This window comes from Procambarus clarkii, chromosome 21, assembly GCF_040958095.1.
Source record: "Procambarus clarkii isolate CNS0578487 chromosome 21, FALCON_Pclarkii_2.0, whole genome shotgun sequence".
NCBI classification, from domain to species: domain Eukaryota; kingdom Metazoa; phylum Arthropoda; class Malacostraca; order Decapoda; family Cambaridae; genus Procambarus; species Procambarus clarkii.
Genome location: NC_091170.1, coordinates 18244070 through 18268909, shown reverse-complemented (window position 1 = coordinate 18268909; position 24840 = coordinate 18244070). Strand labels below are relative to the sequence as shown.

Genomic DNA, 24840 nt, shown 5'->3' with positions numbered 1-24840 from the left:
GTGTGACGTTGAGCCCCTCTCCAAGAGCCAGAAGCGCCAAGGATGATCTCCTAGTATAAGCACTCTGCCGAGTTGTGGGTTGGGTTGTCCATAGAGAAGGATCAACGACGACAACACCAACCAACCCACAGTCTATATAATAAATTGGGGGCCTGTGTCCGGGAGAGTGAACTGACACACCCACACCCTGTCCAAGAGTGGATTTGTACACCCTTGCTGAAATAGATAAACTGTGTGATCGCAGGTGTATACTCTCTCTCTTGGGAAGACTCACAGGACAAAGATGGATAAGGTGCAAGCGTTTGTGGAGTCAGGCAAGCCTGAGGATTTAGAAGGTTGCACGAGGGATCAATTGAAACAAATAACAGAAAAATGTGGCATCAGGTTGAAAGCATCTAAAGTAGCTGGGATGAAGGATGAGATCCTGAGGCAGTTGAGAGCCAGAAGTGAAGCGGCGGAACAAGGAGCCCAGGAAGGAGCTGAAAGTAGAAAGGAGGATGATGGGCAGGATGAAGTGAGATCCCAGGGATCGAGTAGGAGCAGCAAGAGTAGCCGCAGTAGCAGGAGTAGCCGAAATAGGAGCTTGGAGAGATTCCAGTTAGAGCTCCAGATGCAGCAACAACGAGAGGACAAGGAGAGACAGTTCCAGCTGGAAAAGATGAAATTAGAACTCCAGATGAAAAATGAAGCAGAGAAGGAAAAAGAAAAAACCAGACTGGAAATAGAAAAAGAGAAAGCAAGACTAGAGGTCGAAAAAGAAAAAGCCCAGGTCGAAAAAGAAAAAGCCCAGGTCGAAAAAGAAAAAGAGAGAACAAAACAAATGCAGATAGAAGCGAATAGAACCTTGGCTGAGCAGAGGATTGAACATGGGTTGCCAGAGAGCACCACCCAGGTATCACACCCACCAGAGGTTAGGGTTAGGGAGAAGGACATTCCCTTGTTTGTTCCCGAAGAGGCAGAGAGCTTCTTCGAGCATTTTGAGAAAGTAGCCAGTATCAAGGAGTGGCCACAGGAGGAATGGGCCCAGCTGGTCCAGTTAAGATTGACCGGTGCAGCCAGGGAGGCATACACCCAATTGTCACTGGAAGAGTGCCAGGATTACGCCACAGTAAAGAGCAGCATATTGCGCTCGTTTCAGTTAACCCCAGAAGCTTATAGGAAGCGCTTCAGAGAGATGATCAAAGTTGGAGCGTGTACGTTTGCTGAGACAGCAAGGGATCTGGAAAGACGATTCCAGAAGTGGATTGAGGCTGCTGGAGTTGGATCTTATGCTGACCTGAAGCAACTGATGGTCATGGAGAAGTTCTTGGAGATGATGCATCCCGAAACAAAGTTCAAGATCCAAGAAGCAGGGATAAAGGAGGTGAAAGATGCCGCAGATAGGGCGGATATGATTACTGAAGCGTACAAGAGCTTAAGGGAGAACAGAGTGAGAAGCGAGGCGAGATGCAGCAATAGCAGATCCAATGGAGTCTGGGGAGGAAGAAATTATGAAAGACCCAGAAGAGTTTGGGGTGAGAAAAATTTTGATAAATGGGCAGATAAAAGTAAGTACCCAAAAACTCAGAAGAGTAGGTCGCGCACTTCGTCTGAAAGTGAAGATGGAGGAGCAAAACGAGAAACTGATCGGTATCCAGGAAATCAAGAATCCAGTAAAGCTCCACAGAGTACGAGTAGTACGTCTGGCCCGAGGAACTCCAATACGAGTGGGCAGAGTCAGAGCTACTCTGGTACATATAGAAGAGACTTTTCCCAGATGAGATGTTACAATTGTAACGGATTGGGTCACGTGATGCGAGATTGTCGGCAGGGCAAGAGAGTTGTGACCCTGGCCATGTGTGACCCCCGAGGTAAATATACTAATGTGTTCCGAGACAAACCACAGAAGACGAACTTAGTGAACGAGAGGTATAGGCCGTTCATGAGCAAAGGTTGGATCAGAATAGGAGGCCAACCTGAGGTAGAAGTTGGTATCTTAAGAGATACCGGAGCTAATCAGAGCTTGATTACGAGAAGCCTGATTGGGAATGGTCGACGGTTAGCTGGCAGTGGGAAGATGAAAGTATATGGGTTATTGTCGGAGAGTGACATGCCCGTTTGTACTGTCCAGCTAGGGTCGGAATATGTGTCGGCGGAGGTGATGTTGGGAGTGTGCCCCGACATACCTATTCCAGGAGTCCAAGTGATCCTGGGGAATGACTTGTGCGGGACAAAGGTGTTGCCGAGAGTCGTAGCGGAGACTGTGCCAGAGGAGTGCCCAGAAGGCCACTGCACGGGTGGGACACCTGAGAGTGTGAACCTGACTGACATCCGAGGAGATGCGTCAGGAGACCGCCAAGCCATTGAGTACCCTGTCTCGGTAGTGATGAAGACAGAGGTGGCCGACGAGGAAGACACTGGAGAAGGTGAGACAGTGTCGATTCAGCCAGTGGAAGAGATCGATGTAGATATAGCACGGCTGTTTGATGAAGGTCCAGCCCAGGCAAATGGAGTCTCGGTGAGGTCGAAAGTGAAGATGGCCCAGCCGAAGAAGAATACTGTGAAGGGAGTTGACCGGAAGAGAGCCCAGACTGCTGAAATTGAGAGTCGGAAGGCGAATGCAACTGTGCTGAGTAGGAATGAGGAAAGATGTGGACAGACTGAGGACGGGAATAGAGCGTCAAGTGGTCCACGAGCACAGAGGCATATGGATAGTGGAGTTAAGTTGTTTGAGATGTCAGGAGTCGACATGTTTCACAGAAGACGTGGAGGAGAGATAGTGAAGAAGAGTAATAGCCGGGAAAATGAAAGGAGAAGAGACAGTATGTGTGGAGAGATGCTTACGAGCACTCTAGGAGAGGTAGAGCGACATGCACAGTCGAGTGCTATTGGTTGTAGTATGGTGCCCGAAGAAACTTTTAGGGAACGAAGAAGAGTTGAAGGAGAAGAAATGGAGGGGTATAGAGATGAGAAGTGTGGGAAGAGGATGATGATGCAAGCATGGAGGAATAGAAGAAAGCCGAGGACTCGATGGGAGTCGAACAGGATAAGGTCTCAGATAAATGAGGAGACGAAAGGGAGGATCGTCGGTGAAGACCAGGGAGTGAAGTATGATGGCAGGAGACGAAAGTATAATGGCAGTAGATGGAAGTGTGAAGACGACAGAGGAGGTACGGACAGCAGATGTCTGACTCTGGACGTGAAGAGAAGACGAGGAAACGGAGGGTGGAGACAATAAGTAGAGTGGAACGATGGAGTGCAGGCGTCCAAGGAGGACAGCCTAGCCAACAGGTGCCAGATAAGTCAGATCGTTTATGAGAAGATCATGTTTCTGGCGAGTTGTGAGCCAGATGTTGCAAGGAGCAACGAACTAATTGTAGACTCCTAAGGGAGTACGTAAGCAGATCAACCGTTCGAACCAATCGGTTGAAGAACGAGACAGTGTGGTGGCGGATGTATTATCCCGAGCTTTGCCACTGGAATAACTCTCAAAAATAAGGGGAGGGGAGTGTTATGATCTCAGCCTACAGGAGAAACGAGTCTCCCTTCTTGAGAGTTATTCAGCAAGCCTGACCTAACTAGAAGGTCTAGCAAATATTGAGGTGATAACCCATATGAAAAATGGCTGGTTGGATATGTAAAACAATTTAAGATTATGGGCAGTAAGTAAGGAAATAGATAAATGACTGGCTAGGAGATGTGGACACTTTGCTGGAGGCGTGAGGCTCGCTTCCGGAGGACCTTGACCTCACTTGAGTGCCAGACATCGCAGGGGGAAGTCGCGCTCCGTTTGAGCTCCCGCCAGAAGGGAACCCCTAGTGATATATCTCGAAGAGAAGAGAAGTGTGAGGACGTACCAGCTGTGGAACCGAGCTGGGAACGTTGTGGTCTCAAGTCCTGGTCGAAGAAGAGAGTATCAAGCCGGCCAGAGACATTATTGTGGGCTGTGTGGAGCGCCCTGACCAGACGCCGTCAGAGGGAAAGCGCCCTCGACCAATTAATCTGTGGTAAGCACGATAAACGCCAGTTCATAGTGATTACTTGTAGTTTGGTCGTGTGCCCAGCGACAGTAGCAATGTTTATGTATAAGTTAGACATGTTTTAATAAGGCAGAAAGCCTGAAATAGGAGAGTGAAGAGGGAGGAACACGGAGCGACGTCCGCCCCCTCTGAGCGCTGGCGGAAGACTGAGGGAGCCGGGCTCTTGACGGAGGAAGACCCTCCCAGTGAGTGAGGACCGACACCAGGCGAGGTGGAGTATGGACCCGCCCAAAACGGGGGAGTCCACTCTCACTGTATGTAGAGAACAGATAGAGGTTTGAGGCAAGCATAGTGTGTGGTTATTTTTGTTTATGTGTTAAAGGGGAACATTTTATTGGAGTGTCGATGGGTTGCAGGTTTGTTCTTTGGGGAAGAAGTTGCTGAGAACTTCGAAGCCAGCAGAGGAAGTAGCTGATGAGACTCCAAGGTAGTGAAGCAGAGGACCTCGAGCTGTGAGGAGAAGCAGCAGTGAAGAGGAGTGTCACGTGCTTCTGTAGAGGTGGTGTAGCAGCCAAGAGAGCTGTGGAAGAACCTAACAGAAGGGTGAAGCACCGTAGTTGCACAAGGAAACTTCATGATAGCAGCCTGGAGGAGCTGCAGAGGATCCTGGTAGTGAAGCCCGGCAGAACCTAAGGATATTAGGGTTGTGAACTTCCAGAGGTGGAAGGGGAAGTTCTGGTGGATTACTTATAGGGAGTTGATAGTGTTTGGTTGTCAGTAGCGTGCAAGACGCAGTGAGAGGTGAGTGACTGTTGGCATCCTTATGTCAAGGAGTTTCTTATATTGAAGTATCAATGAACATTTATACTGGTATATGTTATTGCATTCAAATGCTGGTTTTCTATATATATATGTTATCTTGCTGATGGTGCAACAGTGTGTGGGCTTGACCAACTTGAGGAGGTTAATAGTACCAGGTGGTGAACCAGGAGTTGGGATACCACTTGATAAGCTGATAATAGAGTTCTGATGGTATTGGAGTGCAACCTGATTTGGATATTATAGAGTATAGGATTCATTATTATTAGATGTGTGTATGTATCGTGTATGTGCTTTGTTCAGTAAATGTGTTACAATTTGCTGGTGTTTGCCCTTGTCCTAGTGAGGCTTCCCAGGAGGTGGTAAAGAAGGAGAGAGAGAGAGGAAGAACCATGAACCACTGCTGTGGACAGGGTAGGAGGTAATACTGGTAAGTCATAGGGGGATTGAGGAGATCATATCTCATAAGGAGAGAGTGGGGAGTCACAGCGGCTCGAGTGGGTGTGTGCACGTGACAACGAGGCTAAGTGTTGGAGCCGCATCCCCTGAACGTGTGACGTTGAGCCCCTCTCCAAGAGCCAGAAGCGCCAAGGATGATCTCCTAGTATAAGCACTCTGCCGAGTTGTGGGTTGGGTTGTCCATAGAGAAGGATCAACGACGACAACACCAACCAACCCACAGTCTATATAATAACACACACACACACACACACACACAGATCCTTGCAGCCGAGCGGACAGCTCATAGTCCTAAAGCCCTGGGTTCGATTTCTGGCCGAAACCAAAACTAATTGACAACGTTTCTTTCACCTGATGAACCTATTCACCTAGCAGTAAATAAGCGCCTGGGCGCTAGACAGCTTCTACCGGCTGCATCCTGGGGATGTGTGTGTGTGTGTGTGTGTGTGTGTGTGTGTGTGTGTGTGTGTGTGTGTGTGTGTGTGTGTGTGTGTGTGTGTGTGTGTGTGTGTGAGAAACATATAGTGGATGTGACAGCAAAAAACAGGTCAGGAGTCACTACATTAGGCAACTCCCGCCAAACACACACCGAAACTACAACGTTGGTACAACGTTCGAACAAGTTTTAACACCTAACCACTTATAACAACCAATATAGCAAGTTGTAACAACGTTCTAATACGTCATAAATACGTTAAGCCAAGATGTAACAACTTTATTACAAGTTGGAACAAGCGGAAAATAGAGACAGTTTCGGGTTGTGTTTCCAGGGTATAGCGACTAGAAAGGTGAGAGGGTGCCAATAGATAACAGTTCGATCGTACAGGCACATATAGTAAACACACACATGAGCACATATACGCACACTGACACACGATTTCAATCAGAAAACTAGTTTACGCAAATATGTATAGCATTGTCACAAGTTATATATATGGATGCCACGTCAGTTTACTCATATCACTGCCAATCGTTAATATAATTCATGCACACAATCACTCACAATCATAATTCGAACACTCACACTCTTTATTCACACAATCACTCACAATCATAATTCGAACACTCACACTCTTTATTCACACAATCACTCACACTTCAAACAACTACTCACACTCTTTATACACACAATCACTCACACGTTATCTTCATTCACTCGACCAGCGGCAAACATTGCAGTATTTTACATAAATAACCGAAGCATTACGCTAAAAAGATACATATCCAATGCGTCTGTTTAGGCCAAGAATTTCCACATTATCGCGTGGCGATAAACATGGTGAAACGACATAGAAAATCACCTACTAGCAAAAGTCAAGGACGCTGGTTTGAATTATACTTTATATAAAACCAATTCGTAAATGGAAACAGGATTTACAAAAGGTGGGGTACAAAAAGATTATAATTTCTTCCATATTGACATTCATTGCAATAATAATGACATATTGTTATTTATTATTACGTAATGCCTGATAAAGTAAACCAGGATCACGGTGCCTGCTGGTACAATTATATTTAATCAGTTTTAATCAACAGAGACACAGTAATTGTGGGCAATTTTAATAATACAAAAGTTGATTGCAAACTCTCTATCATGTGATCAGGAAGAAAGAAGATTGATCACTATAATTGAGGATAATTATGTAGCTCAGAAAATAATGACCCCCGCGCTTGTGGTGATAATGCTTAAGACTTTGTTCTTAAGACTTAAATCTTAAGAATCAGTTCTTAAGACTTAGTTCTTAATACTTAGATATTAAGACTTAGTCCTTAAGAAGGACAAGGATCTAATTTACTCGGATGAGGTCGAAGGACGATGAGTAAATAATAACATTGGCTGAGTTCGATTCACATAAAACAGTAAATTGTATGTTTAAAATAATCTACCATCAGCACAGCATTAAAAGGTGGCTAACTTTGATTAGATTTATCGAGAGATGCTCTGATGAGTGGATTATAAAATACAATTCCGACTATTATACTGGAAAATATACCCGGAATGATAAATAAATTAAATAGGACAAAAAATCACATCCTGTACATCAAAACGCATTAAGGAATTACTCAGATAATACAATACAAATATATATATTGAGCAATAAGTGGAAAATTCAATTAATCTTGAGAGTAAATCAAAAGTTAAAGACATCCTTAAATATGTCTTTAACACATTTATGTCTACCATATCTAAATTGCTGTTAATTTGCTGTTCACTAACGCTAACTCAGAACTGAATCGATAGCTTTCTGGAGACCAACAGTTTAAAAATCCCCAAACCAACAGGAAAACCGTAAAAGCAAAGACTGCAAAACAAATTTGTGAGACTTTTTTAAAGTCACATTTGTACTCGAAATGACCTCAAAATACTGTTTAGGAAAACTCGAGTGTTTTGGTACTGAAAACATATTTCATGCCTGGATAAATAACTGACTTATCTAAAATAACCCAACCAGATGAAACTATTTGTCTTATCATGTCAGATTTCCGTGATGTTTTTCACTGCATTGAGTTGCATCCAATCTAATTTTTTTCCCCGACAGTGTATACTGGAGGGAGTGAAGGGAAGGGAGAGAGCCTTCAGCAGGAATGGAGGCGGGGGAACAAACTTTATGCTTAAGAGAGTATAGCGTTAGGGGGAAAAAACCTTCTGCTTTTTATCTCAATTTCTTCTTTCCAGTGAGAACTTAGGAATAGTCTATGTACAGAGCCGCGTCGTATTATCATACACACGAAGCATAGCTTTGTCATACTAGCAAACTCATCATACACACCATTGGCAAAATAACATTATTAGGGAAGTTTTGTTATTGTCACATATACTGGACTATCACGAGCATCATTCCCAGCGAGTCATACTCGGCTGGGATATAGTGTTATTCTACCACAGTGCCACAACACGCGGTGTTTCCTATGTAAATTGGTCATTAAGCGCCCGGAATTGCCATTTACCGTTAGCTAGTTACCTAAATAGCAATAATTAATGAAAATACCAGGTAAATGTTACCAATGGGGGGGAGGGGGAGAGAGAGAGAGAGAGAGAGGGAGAGAGAGAGAGAGAGAGAGAGAGAGAGAGAGAGAGAGAGAGAGAGAGAGAGAGAGAGAGAGAGAGAGAGAGAGAGAGAGAGAGAGAGAGAGAGAGAGAGAGAGAGAGAGAGAGACCGACCGATTTCGGTCTTCCAGATTTTTCAAACTGTTACTTTTTTATCTCGCAATGGGTTCCTCCTTCTTTGCATTTTATTCATACTTTACTACTATTCTCTCTCTCTCTCTCTCTCTCTCTCTCTCTCTCTCTCTCTCTCTCTCTCTCTCTCTCTCTCTCTCTCTCTCTCTCTCTCTCTCACTCTCTCTCTTTTTCTCCTCTCTCTCTCTCTCCCCCATACCCCCTCTCAGACTCAGAGATCCCTCGCTGAATAACTCCATCTCGGCATTCGGTCTGTTATTGTGCTGGTACGACTTGTATTCACGGATGAGAATGGAACCCGCCCTCCATTGAACCAGACGTGAGGGCCACTGGGGGGTCGTGCCCGCCTTTTCCCTACCCTTTTTTTTCCCCCAAAAAAACCCTGCAGTTGTGCATCCATTATCCTCGCCCTACACAGACCTGCTAGTCCGCTGTCTGTTATATTGAAGAGCCGAGATAGATCCCGTCATCCCGTGCCCCTACTCCGGAGGGTAAAAACATAAATATTTGTTTCGGAAAATCCATAAGTGAAAGGTAGTGTGCTTGTTCAACATGTCTGTTGGTGTAGGCCTGGTGATGACAATGCAGTATGACAATGTAGAGCAGTTACGTGTCACGAGATGTGTGAGCGACTGAGGCTGTTGTTGCCGGCAGAGAGTGGACTCACGGCAGCCATACATCCCAGCCATCGCTGAGAAGACTGTCAGCCATTAACACGTTCTCGCACTTGCTTATAGTCAATATCTTGCTTATGAATAAGTGCATATGTGACATACTAATTTATTGTGAATATTTGAGTTTACCTTGAAAAGCTGAATAGAAAACCACAACCTAACCTAACGTTCTTAGTATGTTAAGATATTACAATTAGTACTGAACCTATACCTATATTGATATTACAGTTTTATAAAAATAATAAAACAAAACTAAAATATTTAAATAAATTTTAAAATAACTCAGGATATTGTCAAATTTTGTATAAAATCTCTATTGTTTAATAAAACTGAGAGAAAAAGTTATGCCTTGAAAAAAATATGCCTTAGAATATGTCATATATGTACTTATTTATAAGCGACATAGAGACTATAAGCCATCACTGCTCAGGTTACCTACTTCACCATGTAGGAGGCTCAGGTTACTGCTACACCATGTAGGAGGCTCAGGTTACCTATTCCACCATGTAGGAGGCTCAGGTTACCTACTTCACCATGTAGGAGGCTCAGGTTACCTACTACACCATGTAGGTGGCTCAGGTTACCTACTTCACCATGTAGGAGGCTCAGGTTACCTACTACACCATGTAGGAGGCTCAGGTTACCTACTACACCATGTAGGAGGCTCAGGTTACCTACTTCACCATGTAGGAGGCTCAGGTTACCTACTACACCATGTAGGAGGCTCAGGTTACCCACTACACCATGTAGGAGGCTCAGGTTACCCACTACACCATGTAGGAGGCTCAGGTTACCTACTTCACCATGTAGGAGGCTCAGGTTACCCACTACACCATGTAGAAGGCTCAGGTTACCTACTTCACCATGTAGGAGGCTCAGGTTACCCACTACACCATGTAGGAGGCTCAGGTTACCTACTTCACCATGTAGGAGGCTCAGGTTACCTACTTCACCATGCTGGAGGCTCAGGTTACCCACTACACCATGTAGGAGGCTCAGGTTACCTACTTCACCATGTAGGAGGCTCAGGTTACCCACTACACCATGTAGGAGGCTCAGGTTACCTACTTCACCATGTAGGAGGCTCAGGTTATTGCTACACCATGTAGGAGGCTCAGGTTACCTACTTCACCATGTAGAAGGCTCAGGTTACCCACTACACCATGTAGGAGGCTCAGGTTACCTACTTCACCATGTAGGAGGCTCAGGTTACCCACTACACCATGTAGGAGGCTCAGGTTACCTACTTCACCATGTAGGAGGCTCAGGTTACCCACTACACCATGTAGGAGGCTCAGGTTACTGCTACACCATGTAGGAGGCTCAGGTTACCCACTACACCATGTAGGAGGCTTAGGTTACCCACTACACCATGTAGGAGGCTCAGGTTACCTACTTCACCATGTAGGAGGCTCAGGTTACCTACTTCACCATGTAGGAGGCTCAGGTTACCTACTTCACCATGTAGGAGGCTCAGGTTACCCACTACAGAATGTAGGAGGCTCAGGTTACCCACTACACCATGTAGGAGGCTCAGGTTACCCACTACACCATGTAGGAGGCTCAGGTTACCCACTACACCATGTAGGAGGCTCAGGTTACCTACTTTACCATGTAGGAGGCTCAGGTTACCCACTACACCATGTAGGAGGCTCAGGTTACCAACTACACCATGTAGGAGGCTCAGGTTACCCACTACACCATGTAGGAAGTTCAGGTTACCTACTTCACCATGTAGGAGGCTCAGGTTACCCACTACACCATGTAGGAGGCTCAGGTTACTGCTACACCATGTAGGAGGCTCAGGTTACCCACTACACCATGTAGGAGGCTCAGGTTACCCACTACACCATGTAGGAGGCTCAGGTTACCCACTACACCATGTAGGAGGCTCAGGTTACCTACTTCACCAAGTAGGAGGCTCAGGTTACCCACTACACCATGTAGGAGGCTCAGGTTACCCACTACACCGTGTAGGAGGCTCAGGTTACCCACTACACCATGTAGGAGGCTCAGGTTACCTACTACACCATGTAGGAGGCTCAGGTTACCTACTTCACCATGTAGGAGGCTCAGGTTACCTACTTCACCATGTAGGAGGCTCAGGTTACCCACTACACCATGTAGGAGGCTCAGGTTACCTACTTCACCATGTAGGAGGCTCAGGTTACCCACTACACCATGTTGGAGGCTCAGGTTACCCACTACACCATGTAGGAGGCTCAGGTTACCCACTACACCATGTAGGAGGCTCAGGTTACCTACTTCACCATGTAGGAGGCTCAGGTTACCTACTTCACCATGTAGGAGGCTCAGGTTACCCACTACACCATGTAGGAGGCTCAGGTTACCCACTACACCATGTAGGAGGCTCAGGTTACCCACTACACCATGTAGGAGGCTCAGGTTACCCACTACACCATGTAGGAGGCTCAGGTTACCTACTTCACCATGTAGGAGGCTCAGGTTACCCACTACACCATGTAGGAGGCTCAGGTTACCCACTACACCATGTAGGAGGCTCAGGTTACCCACTACACCGTGTAGGAGGCTCAGGTTACCCACTACACCATGTAGGAGGCTCAGGTTACCCACTACACCATGTAGGAGGCTCAGGTTACCCACTACACCATGTAGGAGGCTCAGGTTACCCACTACACCATGTAGGAGGCTCAGGTTACCCACTTCACCATGTAGGAGGCTCAGGTTACCCACTACACCATGTAGAAGGCTCAGGTTACCTACTTCACCATGTAGGAGGCTCAGGCTACCCACTACACCATGTAGGAGGCTCAGGTTACCCACTACACCATGTAGAAGGCTCAGGTTACCTACTTCACCATGTAGGAGGCTCAGGTTACCCACTACACCATGTAGGAGGCTCAGGTTACCCACTACACCGTGTAGGAGGCTCAGGTTACCCACTACACCATGTAGGAGGCTCAGGTTACCCACTACACCATGTAGGAGGCTCAGGTTACTGCTACACCATGTAGGAGGCCCAGGTTACCCACTACACCATGTAGGAGGCTCAGGTTACCCACTTCACCATGTAGGAGGCTCAGGTTACCCACTACACCATGTAGGAGGCTCAGGTTACCCACTACACCATGTAGGAGGCTCAGGTTACCCACTACACCATGTAGGAGGCTTAGGTTACCCACTACACCATGTAGGAGGCTCAGGTTACTGCTACACCGTGTAGGAGGCTCAGGTTACCCACTACACCGTGTAGGAGGCTCAGGTTACCTACTTCACCGTGAAGGAAGCTCAGGTTACCCACTACACCATGTAGGAGGCTCAGGTTACTGCTACACCATGTAGGAGGCTCAGGTTACCCACTACACCATGTAGGAGGCTCAGGTTACCCACTACACCATGTAGGAGGCTCAGGTTACCCACTACACTATGTAGGAGGCTCAGGTTACTGCTACACCGTGTAGGAGGCTCAGGTTACCCACTACACCATGTAGGAGGCTCAGGTTACCCACTACACCGTGTAGGAGGCTCAGGTTACCCACTACACCATGTAGGAGGCTCAGGTTACTGCTACACCATGTAGGAGGCTCAGGTTACTGCTACACCGTGTAGGAGGCTCAGGTTACCTACTTCACCATGTAGGAGGCTCAGGTTACCTACTTCACCATGTAGGAGGCTCAGGTTACCTACTGCACCATGTAGGAGGCTCAGGTTACCTACTGCACCATGTAGGAGGCTCAGGTTACCCACTACACCATGTAGGAGGCTCAGGTTACTGCTACACCGTGTAGGAGGCTCAGGTTACCCACTACACCATGTAGGAGGTTCAGGTTACTGCTACACCGTGTAGGAGGCTCAGGTTACCCACTACACCATGTAGGAGGCTCAGGTTACCCACTACACCATGTAGGAGGCTCAGATTACCCACTACACCATGTAGGAGGCTCAGGTTACCCACTACACCATGTAGGAGGCTCAGGTTACTGCTACACCGTGTAGGAGGCTCAGGTTACCCACTACACCATGTAGGAGGCTCAGGTTACCCACTACACCATGTAGGAGGCTCAGGTTACTGCTACACCGTGTAGGAGGCTCAGGTTACCCACTACACCATGTAGGAGGCTCAGGTTACCTACTACACCATGTAGGAGGCTCCACCAGGCCTTTAAACCAGATTCAAGGTCGCGATGAATGAACATAGTACAGCCTCCGGATGTACTATGCAGCTGATGATACGTCATTATGTCAGCTGATGAGACATTTAATTCCTCTCGGATCTTACCTATTGTACTAGAGGTTATACATCACAGTGAATGGGGTGCAGATTGTTCTCAAGGTCTTAGTGCCTTGGGAGCTTTGCAGTTACTGTGACCTCATTAACGACTAGAGAGGATTACATATAAGGTAAATACTAATGGAATTTGAGAGCTCGACGCTAGACATCCGTTGAAGTGAATGAAAGAATCATCGGCCACTCACACGTGCTGCAGTGTAGCAGTGACCATGTTTAGTCCAGGTATGGACAAAATGGGGTCCCTTTCCCCTCAAACAAAATGAGGATGGGTCCCTCGACCCATCAGAAGACACTGACAGGTCACGGGTATCATTATTGCTATAACATTGTAATATTACATAGACTCATATGATTACTGCGGATAATCCAGATTTGACAATGGTGATTAGGATAAGAAAATGTTATAAATTCTTTGGGAAAATGGCAGGTTTGCTGCTCTGTCGAACAAGTTGCCAAGTAACAGTTGAGAAACTTACTAGAAAATTTCAAGCCCGGGTTGGATGCGTGAGGTAGTACATACATAGCAGCTGACTTGTACATGGGCCAATATAGGCCTATCTTCTGCCGATTCCTTCATGTTTGTGTTCTCAGAAGTAGAGCAGAGAAGAGGCGAGGCCAGGAGAAGGGAAAAGTAACATAGAGGGAATAATTTCCAAGGAGGAAAGGGCTACAATAAGAGCAAGGAGGAAAGGGCTACAATAAGAGCAAGGAGGAAAGGGCTACAATAAGAGCGAGGAGGAAAGGGCTACAATAAGAGCGAGGAGGAAAGGGCTACAATAAGAGCAAGGAGGAAAGGGCTACAATAAGAGCGAGGAGGAAAGGGCTACAATAAGAGCAAGGAGGAAAGGGCTACAATAAGAGCAAGGAGGAAAGGGCTACAATAAGAGCGAGGAGGAAAGGGCTACAATAAGAGCAAGGAGGAAAGGGCTACAATAAGAGCAAGGAGGAAAGGGCTACAATAAGAGCGAGGAGGAAAGGGCTACAATAAGAGCAAGGAGGAAAGGGCTACAATAAGAGCAAGGAGGAAAGGGCTACAATAAGAGCAAGGAGGAAAGGGCTACAATAAGAGCAAGGAGGAAAGGGCTACAATAAGAGCAAGGAGGAAAGGGCTACAATAAGAGCGAGGAGGAAAGGGCTACAATAAGAGCAAGGAGGAAAGGGCTACAATAAGAGCGAGGAGGAAAGGGCTACAATAAGAGCAAGGAGGAAAGGGCTACAATAAGAGCAAGGAGGAAAGGGCTACAATAAGAGCAAGGAGGAAAGGGCTACAATAAGAGCAAGGAGGAAAGGGCTACAATAAGAGCAAGGAGGAAAGGGCTACAATAAGAGCGAGGAGGAAAGGGCTACAATAAGAGCAAGGAGGAAAGGGCTACAATAAGAGCAAGGAGGAAAGGGCTACAATAAGAGCGAGGAGGAAAGGGCTACAATAAGAGCAAGGAGGAAAGGGCCAAAAGGCGGAAATTGAATTGTGAAAAGGAAAAAAAAAAACATAAAAAAGACCGAATGGAAAGTTACAAAAGGCAAAAACGAAAGTTTCAAAAATACGTAAAAGGAAAGTACCCAAAGGTACAACAGGAAAATTGCGATAAGGCAGCAGGGGGGGGGGGAACCTTTCCTACCTGTTAGGCTCCTAGCAGGAGACGTTGGTGCTGTGCTACATCTAGCAACAACCTGATTGATCAGCTGTAGGCTCTGCTAGCTCGGACTCTTAGACAGGTCGAAAAATGCAAAAGGAACTCTCGATAGCGCCTCAAGGTAAACTCATGGTAAACTGCAAGCTAACTTTAGGCAAACTTCAGGGAAAAGCTCAGCTAACATTGCCGAAAGTTATTGCGCTCGGATTTTATATATTTTTATACCGGGGAGTGTGAGAATGTTCGTGCGTGCGTGCGTGCTTGCGCGTATGTAAGTGATTATACCGCGGAAATATTAAAGCTTTATTCTCCTCCGCTCGACTTACTACCATATCAATCTTCAATAAAACACAAGATCTAATAACCCACATCAAGACACTGACCCTCATCCACAACTTTCTAACAACTTTTCACAACATTTTCACACCTTCCAGTACCCGTGTTTGAACTTTCAGTCCCTTTCACCACATCTTTCAGTATTTCCGCACCTTTCCTGCACATTTTTCCCAAATTGTCGATGATTTCCAGGATTACTACCACCTCCACCCACCCCCCTCACATAGCCCTACCCGCCCGTCCGTGTCACCACCACCCACTACACGTCACCACCACCCACTACACGTCACCACCACCCACTACACGTCACCACCACCCACTACACGTCACCACCACCAACTACACTTAACAGTAAGGCTTTTTTTAAACTAGTGCTGTATTTCTCCAGCACCTATTCCAACAGTCCTTTCCGCCCCCAGAACCTATTCCAACAGTCATATCTGTATCCAGTAGCTATTCCAACAGTTCTATCCGCCTCCAGCACCGCTACCAGAAGCCCTGCTCGCCTTCAGTACCTCTTTCAACCTCAGTGCGCGAGTCAGCATCTTTTCCAAAAGCCTGTCAGCATTAGCAACTTTCAATAGCCCTGCAAGTGTCAGCTCCACTTTCAACAGCATTGCTCACGGCAGCACCTCTTCCAACAGCCCTGACCGCATCTAGCACCTCTTCCAACAGCCCTGACCGCACCTAACACCTCTTCCAACAGCCCTGACCGCACCTAACACCTCTTCCAACAGCCCTGACCGCACCTAACACCTCCAATACCCCAATCTTGAGGTTATCTTGAGATGATTTCGGGGCTTTAGTACCAGGCCTCCACCCCCAGGAAGCAGTCCGTGACAGCTGACTAACACCCAGGTACCTATTTTACTGCTAGGTAACAGGCGGTCATCAGGGTGAAAGAAACTCTGCCCATTTGTTTCTCGCCGGCGCCCGGGATCGAACCCGGGACCACAGGATCACGCGTACAGCGTTCTGTCCGCTCAGCCACCGGCTCCCTGGCCATCTTGACGTCAAGATGCGGTCAGGGCATAGATGCCCTGACCGCATCTACCACCTCTTCCAACAGCCTTGATAGCGTCTCCTGCAGCCTTTAATTCACCCGCTTCCGTTTCATCGACCTTAGCTGTTATCTCTAAGTGAGACGTACAGGTAGAAGATATTTAATGAGAGAGAGAGAGAGAGAGGGAGAGAGAGAGAGAGAGAGGAGAGAGAGAGAGACAGAGAGAAAGACAGAGATAGAGACTAACAGACAGCACACTTATAGTGTATGCAGCACGGTGTATTTTCCAGTCAAGAATGACAGGGAGAAATATTTATACAAACTGTGAACCTCTTTGCTATTGAAATTCATGGAGAAAGTATGCAAGGTGAAAAGAAGAGATTGCAACTTGTATACTCACCTAGCTGTGCTTGCTGGGCTTGAGCTCTAGCTCTTTGGTCCCACCTTTCAACTATCAATCAACTGGTATACAAGGTCCTGAGCCTACTGGGCTCTATCATATCTATACTTGAAACTGTGTATGGAGTTTGCCTCCACCACATCATTTCCTAATGCATTTCATTTGTCAACTGCTCTGACACTAAAAAAAAAACCATAATGTCTCTATAGCTCATTTGGGCACTCAATTTCCACCAGTGTTCACTAGTGAATGTGCTCCTTGTATTAAATAGCATGTCCTTATCTACCTTATCAATTCCCTTGAGAATCTTGTATGTAGTGATCATGTCCCCCCCCTAACTCTTCTGTCTTCCAGCGACGTGAGGTTTAACTCCCGTAGTCTCTCCACGGAGCTCATACCTCTCAGCTCGGGTAGTAGTCTGGTGGCAAACCTTTGAACCCTCTTCAGTTTAGTCTTATGCTTGCCTAGATATGGACTCCATGCTGGAGTTGCATACTCCAAGACTGGTCTGACATATGTGATATACAAAGTTCGAAATGATTCCTTACACAAGTTTTTAAATGCCGTTTTTATGTTGGCCAACCTGGCATATGCAGCTGATGTTATCCTCTTGATATGGGCCTCAGGGGACAGGTCTGGCGTGATATCAACCCCCAAGTCTTTCTCTTTCACTGACTCTTGAAGAATTTCATCTCCCAAATGATACCTTGTATCTGGTCACCTGCTCCCTACACCTTTCTTCATTACGTTACATTTGATTGGGTTAAACTCCAACAACCACTTGTTCGACCATTCCTTCAGTTTGTCTAGGTCTTTTTGAAACCTCAAGCAGTCCTTCTGTCTTAATACTTCTCACAATTTTGGCGTCGTCAGCAAACATTGAGAGGAATGAGTCTATAGTATAGACTCTCCCGGAGGGTATAGACTCTATACCCTCCGGGAGATCATTTACGTATATCGAAAACAGGATAGTACTGAGTACAGAGCCCTATAGGACTCCACTGGTGACTTCACGCCAATCTGAGGTCTCACCCCTAACTGTAACTCTCTGCTTTCTATTGCTTAGGTACTAACTCATCCACAGGAGCACTCTACCAGTCACTCCTGCCTGTCTCTCCAGTTTATGCAGTTTATGGGGTACTGTGTCAAAGGCTTTCCGACAGTCCAAGAAAATGCAGTCCGCCCAGCCTTCTCTTTCTTGCCTAATTCTTGTCATCTGGTCGTAGAACTCTATTAAGCCTGTAAGGTAAGATTTACCCTCCCTGAACCCATGTTGGCTATTTGTCAACAAATCGCCAACAAGTCCTTTCTCTCCAGATGTTTTACTAGGTTTTTCTCACGATCTTCTCCATCACCTTGCATGGTATACAAGTCAAGGACACTGGCCTGTAATTCAATACCTCATGTCTGTCACTCTTTTTTGTATATTGGGACCACATTAGCCGTCTTCCATATTTCTGGTAGGTCTCCCGTCTCCAGTGACCTACTATACACTATGGAGAGTGGCAAGCAAAGTGCCTCTGCACACGCTTTCAATACCCATGATGAAATCTCGTCTGGACGAAGAGCCTTTCTCATATCCAGATCCATCAGGTGTCTCTTGACCTCATCTCTCGTAATTTCGAACCCTTCCAAGGTTACCCTCTCCTAGCACAGTGACCTCACCTTGTTCTATTGTGAAGACCTCCTGGAACCTCTTGTTGAGTTCTTCACACACTTCTTTGTCATTCTCTGTATACCTGTCCTCGTGTCATTACCTGTTCTTTCACTGTTGTTTTCCTCCTGATGTGACTGTGGAGTGGCTTTGGTTCGGTCTTGGCTTTGCTTGCTGTATCATTTTCATAATTTTTCTCTGCTTCTCTTCTCCCACTAACATACTCATTCCTGGTTCTCTGGTATCTCTCTCTGCTTTCTGGTGTTCTGTTATTTTGGAAGTTCCTCCACGCCTTTTTGTTCATTTCCTTTGCTTCCATACATGCCCTATTAAACCATGGATTCTTCTTTTGCTTCTCGGATTTTTCTTTTTGAGCCGGGATGAACCTGTTTACTCCCGCCTGACACTTTTGTGTGACATATTCCATCATGTCTTGTGCAGACCTAGCTCTGAGGTCTGTGTCCCATGGTATATCCCTTAGGAAACTTCTCATCCCCTCATAATTTTCATTTCGGTATCCCAGCCTTTTGTATCCTAGTTCTTTTCGGGGGAAGATAAATCCTAGCTCTACCAGGTACTCGAAGATCAATACACTGTGATCACTCATTCCCAAGGGTGCTTCCAACCTAACTTCCATTATATCCCACTCATTTAGGGTAAATATCAGATCAAGCATGGCTGGTTCATCTTCCTTTCTCATTCTTGTCGATCCCCTTGATGTATTGGCTTAGAAAGTTTCTTGTTGCCACGTCCAGCAGCTTAGCTCTCCATGTATCTGGTCATCCATATGGGTCTCTGTTCTCCCAATCTATCTTCCCGTGGTTGAAGTTTCCCATGATTAGTAGTCCAGATCCATTCCTGCTAGTGACAAAAGCTGCTCTCTCTATAATGTTAATGTTGGCCATGTTGTTTCTATCATATTCCTGTTTGGATCTTCTGTCATTTGGTGGTGGTTTATATATGACTACGACTATATTTTTTTGTCCTCCAGTTACTATGGTACCTGTTATGTAGTCACTGAAACCTTCACAGCCCTGAATAACCATCTCCTCAAAACCCCAGCCTTTTCTTATCAGCAAAGCTACACCACCACCACCTCTTCCTTCTCTCTCTTTCCTCATAACATAATAGTCGTATGGGAACACTGCATTTGTTATGGTTTTCGTTAGCATTGTTTCTTTGAGTGCTATTATGTCTGGGTTTTCTTCTAGTGCCAATTCTCCTAGTTCATTTGCTTTATTTATAATTCCATCAATGTTAGTGTACATTGCCTTGAGGCTCACTTTCTTCTGTCCCTTCTCATATCGCCTCCTTGGTGAGTGTTCTGCTGGTGGAGGAAGCTGTTCCATGAGTGTGAGGATTTGTGAGGTAGATAACAGGGTCTCAGAGGATACTGGGGTGAGGGGTGGGGGTGATGTGCAGGGGGGACAGGGAGGGTATGAGATGAAGGGGGAGGGAGGACAGGAAGAAAAAGGGGGGAGAAGGGACATGGTGGGAGGAGGGGAGGTGTGTGTGTGTGTGTGTGTGTGTGTGTGTGTGTGTGTACTCACCTAATTGTGCTTGCGGGGGTTGAGCTCTGGCTCTTTGGTCCCGCCTGTGTGTGTGTGTGTGTGTGTGTGTGTGTGTGTGTGTGTGTGTGTGTGTGTGTGTGTGTTCTTAACCATTCTTATTAAATATGAGTTCAGGAACCTCACGTTTCTCAATGTGGCGTGTGTGCTTGTTGTCTCCTGGTTGCATATGTTTAATTGTGCACATAAGAAAGCATTTCAACTGTCGGTCGTCTTAAGAAATGGTTCCAGCTCCTCTAGTTTTCTGTCGTATATACTTGTTATTCTATTTATGGGAGAGTTAACCTCGATTATCTCCTCCTGCTGTTGATTCACTTTTTTAGTACATGTTGGCTTAAGCAAAAATGAAAAATCCTTACATTCATAGGGGTGTTGAACACGCTAACATTTCGTCAAATTTTGATTTATCACTGCCTCAGAGGATCATGCATATCGTTATCATGTTTCGACTTTTTTTAGTCTCTTTTATATTGCAGTTAGATCTAAGGTGCTCAGTTTTTTTCACGTATTTCAGTCCCTAACATTTTGTATCTCTCATGAAGCTATCTCCTCCTTATTGGCATCTTTTTGCCACCTCATTCTTCTCATAATCGTACATTTCCTTAGGTTAAAATCTTGCAGAGTAGCGAAGCATTTTTTTCCTGGCTTGCCGATAGCATTTTGCAGTCTCACTCGTCTTAATTCCAACAAGAGCCTTGCATCATCCGAGAATATTTTTAAGAATGCGTGTTCTTCATCGGTTAGGTAGTTGATGTATACAAGGAACAGATTGAGTCCGAAGAGTTATGGCGAGGAGAGAGGTCTTGGCGTGGAGGGAAGAAGTGTAGCACCACAAGGGTCAGGTCCAGGCCCTAGAAACAAGGAAGCTGATACATTCGTATAAATAATCTCAAAACATTAATAGCATATTCCTTCGACACTCTCCTCTTTCCCTCTCTTCTTCTCTCTTCCTTTTCCTACCTCATATATTCCTCTCTTGTTCTCTCTTCCTTTTCCTACCTCATATACTCCCCCTCTTGTTCAACTCTTCCTCTTACCCTCTCTTTTCTCAGTTTCCTCCTCCGCCTCTTTCCTCTTACAGCCACTTTCACTTCAGCTTTTACATTTTCAGGGTTCCTCAATTCCACGATTTAATTCTTTGTCCTTTTCACTTCTGACTTCATTTTTCACTTCATGCCATTCTCTGTCTATTTCATTATTCTGAATTTTAATACTTCCTTTCGCTCAGCCTCTCATTATCATTCCCTCCGCCTCGTACTCCTTGTCGCCCTAATTCTTCCTCTTCTCGTGAATCTTCCTTTTTATCTGTCCTGTTTTTTGGTCTCTGTTACAGGGACCTGTAATTTATCCCTCCATTCCTTACGCTCTCTCCTCCCCCCCTCTATCACTCTTCTTTCTGCTCTCTTCACTTTCCTCCTACTCTCCCTCGTTTCCTCTCACTCTCTGTCCTTTCCTGCCATTCTGCTCCCGTTCCTCCAACTCTCCCTCTCTTCCCACAGTTCTCCATCTCATTCCCACTCTTTTAACCTGCTTCTTGTCTTGTTTTCTTTTCTTTTTCATCTTCCCACTCTTACTTCCTAACTCCTTCCCTTTTCTCAATCTTTCCTACTCTCCTCCCTTTCGTGCTCGACTTTCCTCTTCCGTCAGATAAGGCACCCCGCTAAATAAGGTTTCTCACACACGATATATTAAGGAATTAACTAAAGTCTCCCGTGGGACTCTTGGAGTTGGAGGAACGTGACTGACATTCCGTTCAGGTTAGTCTGTCTGCCTCGCTATATATTTACCTCTCAGTTTATATGTCTGTCTGTCTCCCTCTCTCTATATTATATGAGGATATTGAGGAAAAGTGGAATGAGTTAAAATATTAGGCTAATTCCAGTTGCTGCTAAATAATTCTAGCTGACGTTAACATCAGCCGAAGAACTCCAGCGGGGTGACAAGTTATTACGAGGTGTAGCAAGTTATTACGAGGTGTGACAAGTTATTACGAGGTGTGACAAGTTATTACGAGGTGTGACAAGTTATTACGAGGTGTGACCAGTTATTACGAGGTGTGGCAAGTTATTACGAGGTGTGGCAAGTTATTACGAGGTGTGGCAAGTTATTACGAGGTGTGACAAGTTATTACGAGGTGTGACAAGTTATTACGAGGTGTGGCAAGTTATTACGAGGTGTGACAAGTTATTACGAGGTGTGGCAAGTTATTACGAGGTGTGGCAAGTTATTACGAGGTGTGACAAGTTATTACGAGGTGTGGCAAGTTATTACGAGGTGTGACAAGTTATTACGAGGTGTGGCAAGTTATTACGAGGTGTGACAAGTTATTACGAGGTGTGGCAAGTTATTACGAGGTGTGGCAAGTTATTACGAGGTGTGACAAGTTATCGCAAGGTGTGACACGTTATCGCGAGGTATGACACGTTATCACGAGGCTTAGCAAAAGTGAGGTAAAGATCAGGTCGGAATCTGAAAGACGCCCCCTACACCAACACGCGCGTGAGACAATATAGGTGAGTAGTGGAAAGTGTGTGTGTCTTGGCGTGGCACTGTCAGCAGACGCTAACGACGCGCCAGTTCAAAATATTACAAAGAAATTTTCAGGTCCCAACTGATTGAGGTCCAAACTGGGGAGTCCGGGAGACGCAATCTTCAAACATTTCAAGACGGAAGCTGTTGGAGATAAACATGACTTAAAATCCAGTTGGCTTGTAGGTGCTCTCAAAATAGGTGAGTCGCTTCGAGCTGAGAATAGGTGACTCGCCTTGAAGTGAGGTTAGGTGAGGCGTCTTTAACTGTCTAGTGTGTGTGTGTGTGTGTGTGTGTGTGTGTGTGTGTGTGTGTGTGTGTGTACTCACCTAGTTGTACTCACCTAGTTGTGTCTGCAGGATCGAGCATTGACTCTTGGATCCCGCCTTTCGAGCATCGGTTGTTTACAGCAATGACTCCTGTCCTATTTCCCTATCATACCTGGTTTTAAAATTATGAATAGTATTTGCTTCCACAACCTGTTCCTGAAGTGCATTCCATTTCCCCACTACTCTCACGCTAAAAGAAAACTTCCTAACATCTCTGTGACTCATCTGAGTTTCAAGCTTCCATCCATGTCCTCTCGTTCTGTTACTATTCCGTGTGAACATTTCGTCTATGTCCACTCTGTCAATTCCTCTGAGTATCTTATACGTTCCTATCATGTCCCCCCTCTCCCTTCTTCTTTCTAGTGTCGTAAGGCACAGTTCCCTCAGGCGCTCTTCATACCCCATCCCTCGTAGCTCTGGGACGAGTCTCGTTGCAAACCTCTGAACCTTTTCCAGTTTCATTATATGCTTCTTCAGATGGGGACTCCATGATGAGGCGGCATACTCTAAGACTGGCCTTACGTAGGCAGTGTAAAGCGCCCTAAATGCCTCCTTACTTAGGTTTCTGAATGATGTTCTAACTTTTGCCAGTGTAGAGTACGCTGCTGTCGTTATCCTATTAATATGTGCCTCAGGAGATAGATTAGGTGTTACGTCCACCCCCAGGTCTCTTTCACGCGTCGTTACAGGTAGGCTGTTCCCCTTCATTGTGTACTGTCCCTTTGGTCTCCTATCTCCTAGTCCCATTTCCATAACTTTACATTTGCTCGTGTTGAATTCTAGTAGCCATTTCTCTGACCATCTCTGCAATCTGTTCAGGTCCTCTTGGAGGATCCTGCAATCCTCATCTGTCACAACTCTTCTCATCAACTTTGCATCATCCGCAAACATCGACATGTAGGACTCTACGCCTGTAAACATGTCGTTAAACATGTCGTGTGTGTGTGTGTGTGTGTGTGTGTGTGTGTGTGTGTGTGTGTGTGTGTGTTTGTGTGTGTGTGTGTGTGTGTGTGTGTGTGTGTGTGTGTGTGTGTGTGTGTGTGTGTGTGTGTGTGTGTGTGTGTGTGTGTGTGTGTGATGGGAGGAGTGGAGGGATACCCTCCCTAGTTTACGCAAAGCTTTACATGTGTCTATTTGAACTCGTTTAAAGTTTGCGCTCCGCTGCCGCCGCCTTCAATATTCATGCGAGTTAATTCTATTTATCTCCGTCTTTTGCTGTCTTTCAGTTTATGCATAAATAACACGCTTGTTTGGCAACCTCTCTTTGATGGATGTTTGTTTGACACTTGTCACTTAGAATATATATATATATATATATATATATATATATATATATATATATATATATATATATATATATATATATATATATATATATATATATATATATATATATATATATATATATATTTTAAATATGGAAGAGAGTACTCCCTCTGGCTGGAAGAAGGGGACCTTTAGCCTCGGAGGAAAGCCCACATAACACATTAGAGGGAATGTTTAGGTCTACTCCAATACAGTTTCTGTGTGCTTTTCTCCTACTACCCCCCCCCCCCCCCTTCCTTTTGTCTTTTGTTATGCTTTGTTAGATATTGAAAGGTTACAAGATTTACATTGGTTAATACAATAGGATTTGAAGGTTATGGATCTCCTGAAGCGCCTCCGCTTCCGGATAGGAACCGAGGACGCAGCAGGCGTTTCCCCTCTGGATCGCCACAATGCTGTAACAGGAAACTGGCAGCCCTTGGGTCTCTGGTGAAGTCAATGAGCCTGGAACCCGCTTCTTTGAGGAATCCCAAGGCACTCCTACCACACGGGCCATGCGTCACAGGCGCTATGGGAAGAATTCGTGTATTGATGTATCCAGTGTATTAGATACACTGCACTGACTTTCCAGGCCGCTGTACTTGATTGATTTTGCGGTTTCCCTATGGTTGGCCGCAGATCAGCACCGAAACGTGTGTAGGTGTCAGCCAGGGTGGATACACACATGTAGTTATGTTACATATATATATTTATATA

General features: G+C 45.6%; 2 protein-coding genes across 2 annotated transcripts; both read left to right on the top strand.

The window, feature by feature from the left end:
- The first annotated feature begins 1551 nt into the window (after positions 1-1551).
- On the top strand, positions 1552-4507 carry LOC138366931 (uncharacterized). Its single transcript, XM_069328202.1, has 2 exons — positions 1552-3986; positions 4376-4507. Exon 1 carries the CDS (start codon positions 1757-1759, stop codon positions 3215-3217), a length of 1461 nt encoding a protein of 486 aa, XP_069184303.1. The 5' UTR covers positions 1552-1756; the 3' UTR covers positions 3218-3986; positions 4376-4507.
- A 4463-nt stretch (positions 4508-8970) lies between these two features.
- LOC138367129 (loricrin-like) lies at positions 8971-10410 on the top strand. Its single transcript, XM_069328533.1, has 3 exons — positions 8971-9042; positions 9491-10121; positions 10205-10410. Exons 1-3 carry the CDS (start codon positions 8971-8973, stop codon positions 10408-10410), a joined length of 909 nt encoding a protein of 302 aa, XP_069184634.1.
- Positions 10411-24840: the final 14430 nt, after the last annotated feature.

Bases quoted from the DNA above. Each gene is read 5' to 3' on its own strand.
- LOC138367129 (XM_069328533.1), top strand. From the start codon at position 8,971: ATGTCTGTTGGTGTAGGCCTGGTGATGACAATGCAGTATGACAATGTA. The intron at 9,043-9,490 runs GTGAGCGACTGA...CTTATTTATAAG, and splicing joins AGTTACGTGTCACGAGATGT to CGACATAGAGACTATAAGCC. The intron at 10,122-10,204 runs GTTACCCACTAC...ACCATGTAGGAG, and splicing joins TCACCATGTAGGAGGCTCAG to GCTCAGGTTACCTACTTCAC.
- LOC138366931 (XM_069328202.1), top strand. From the start codon at position 1,757: ATGAGATGTTACAATTGTAACGGATTGGGTCACGTGATGCGAGATTGT.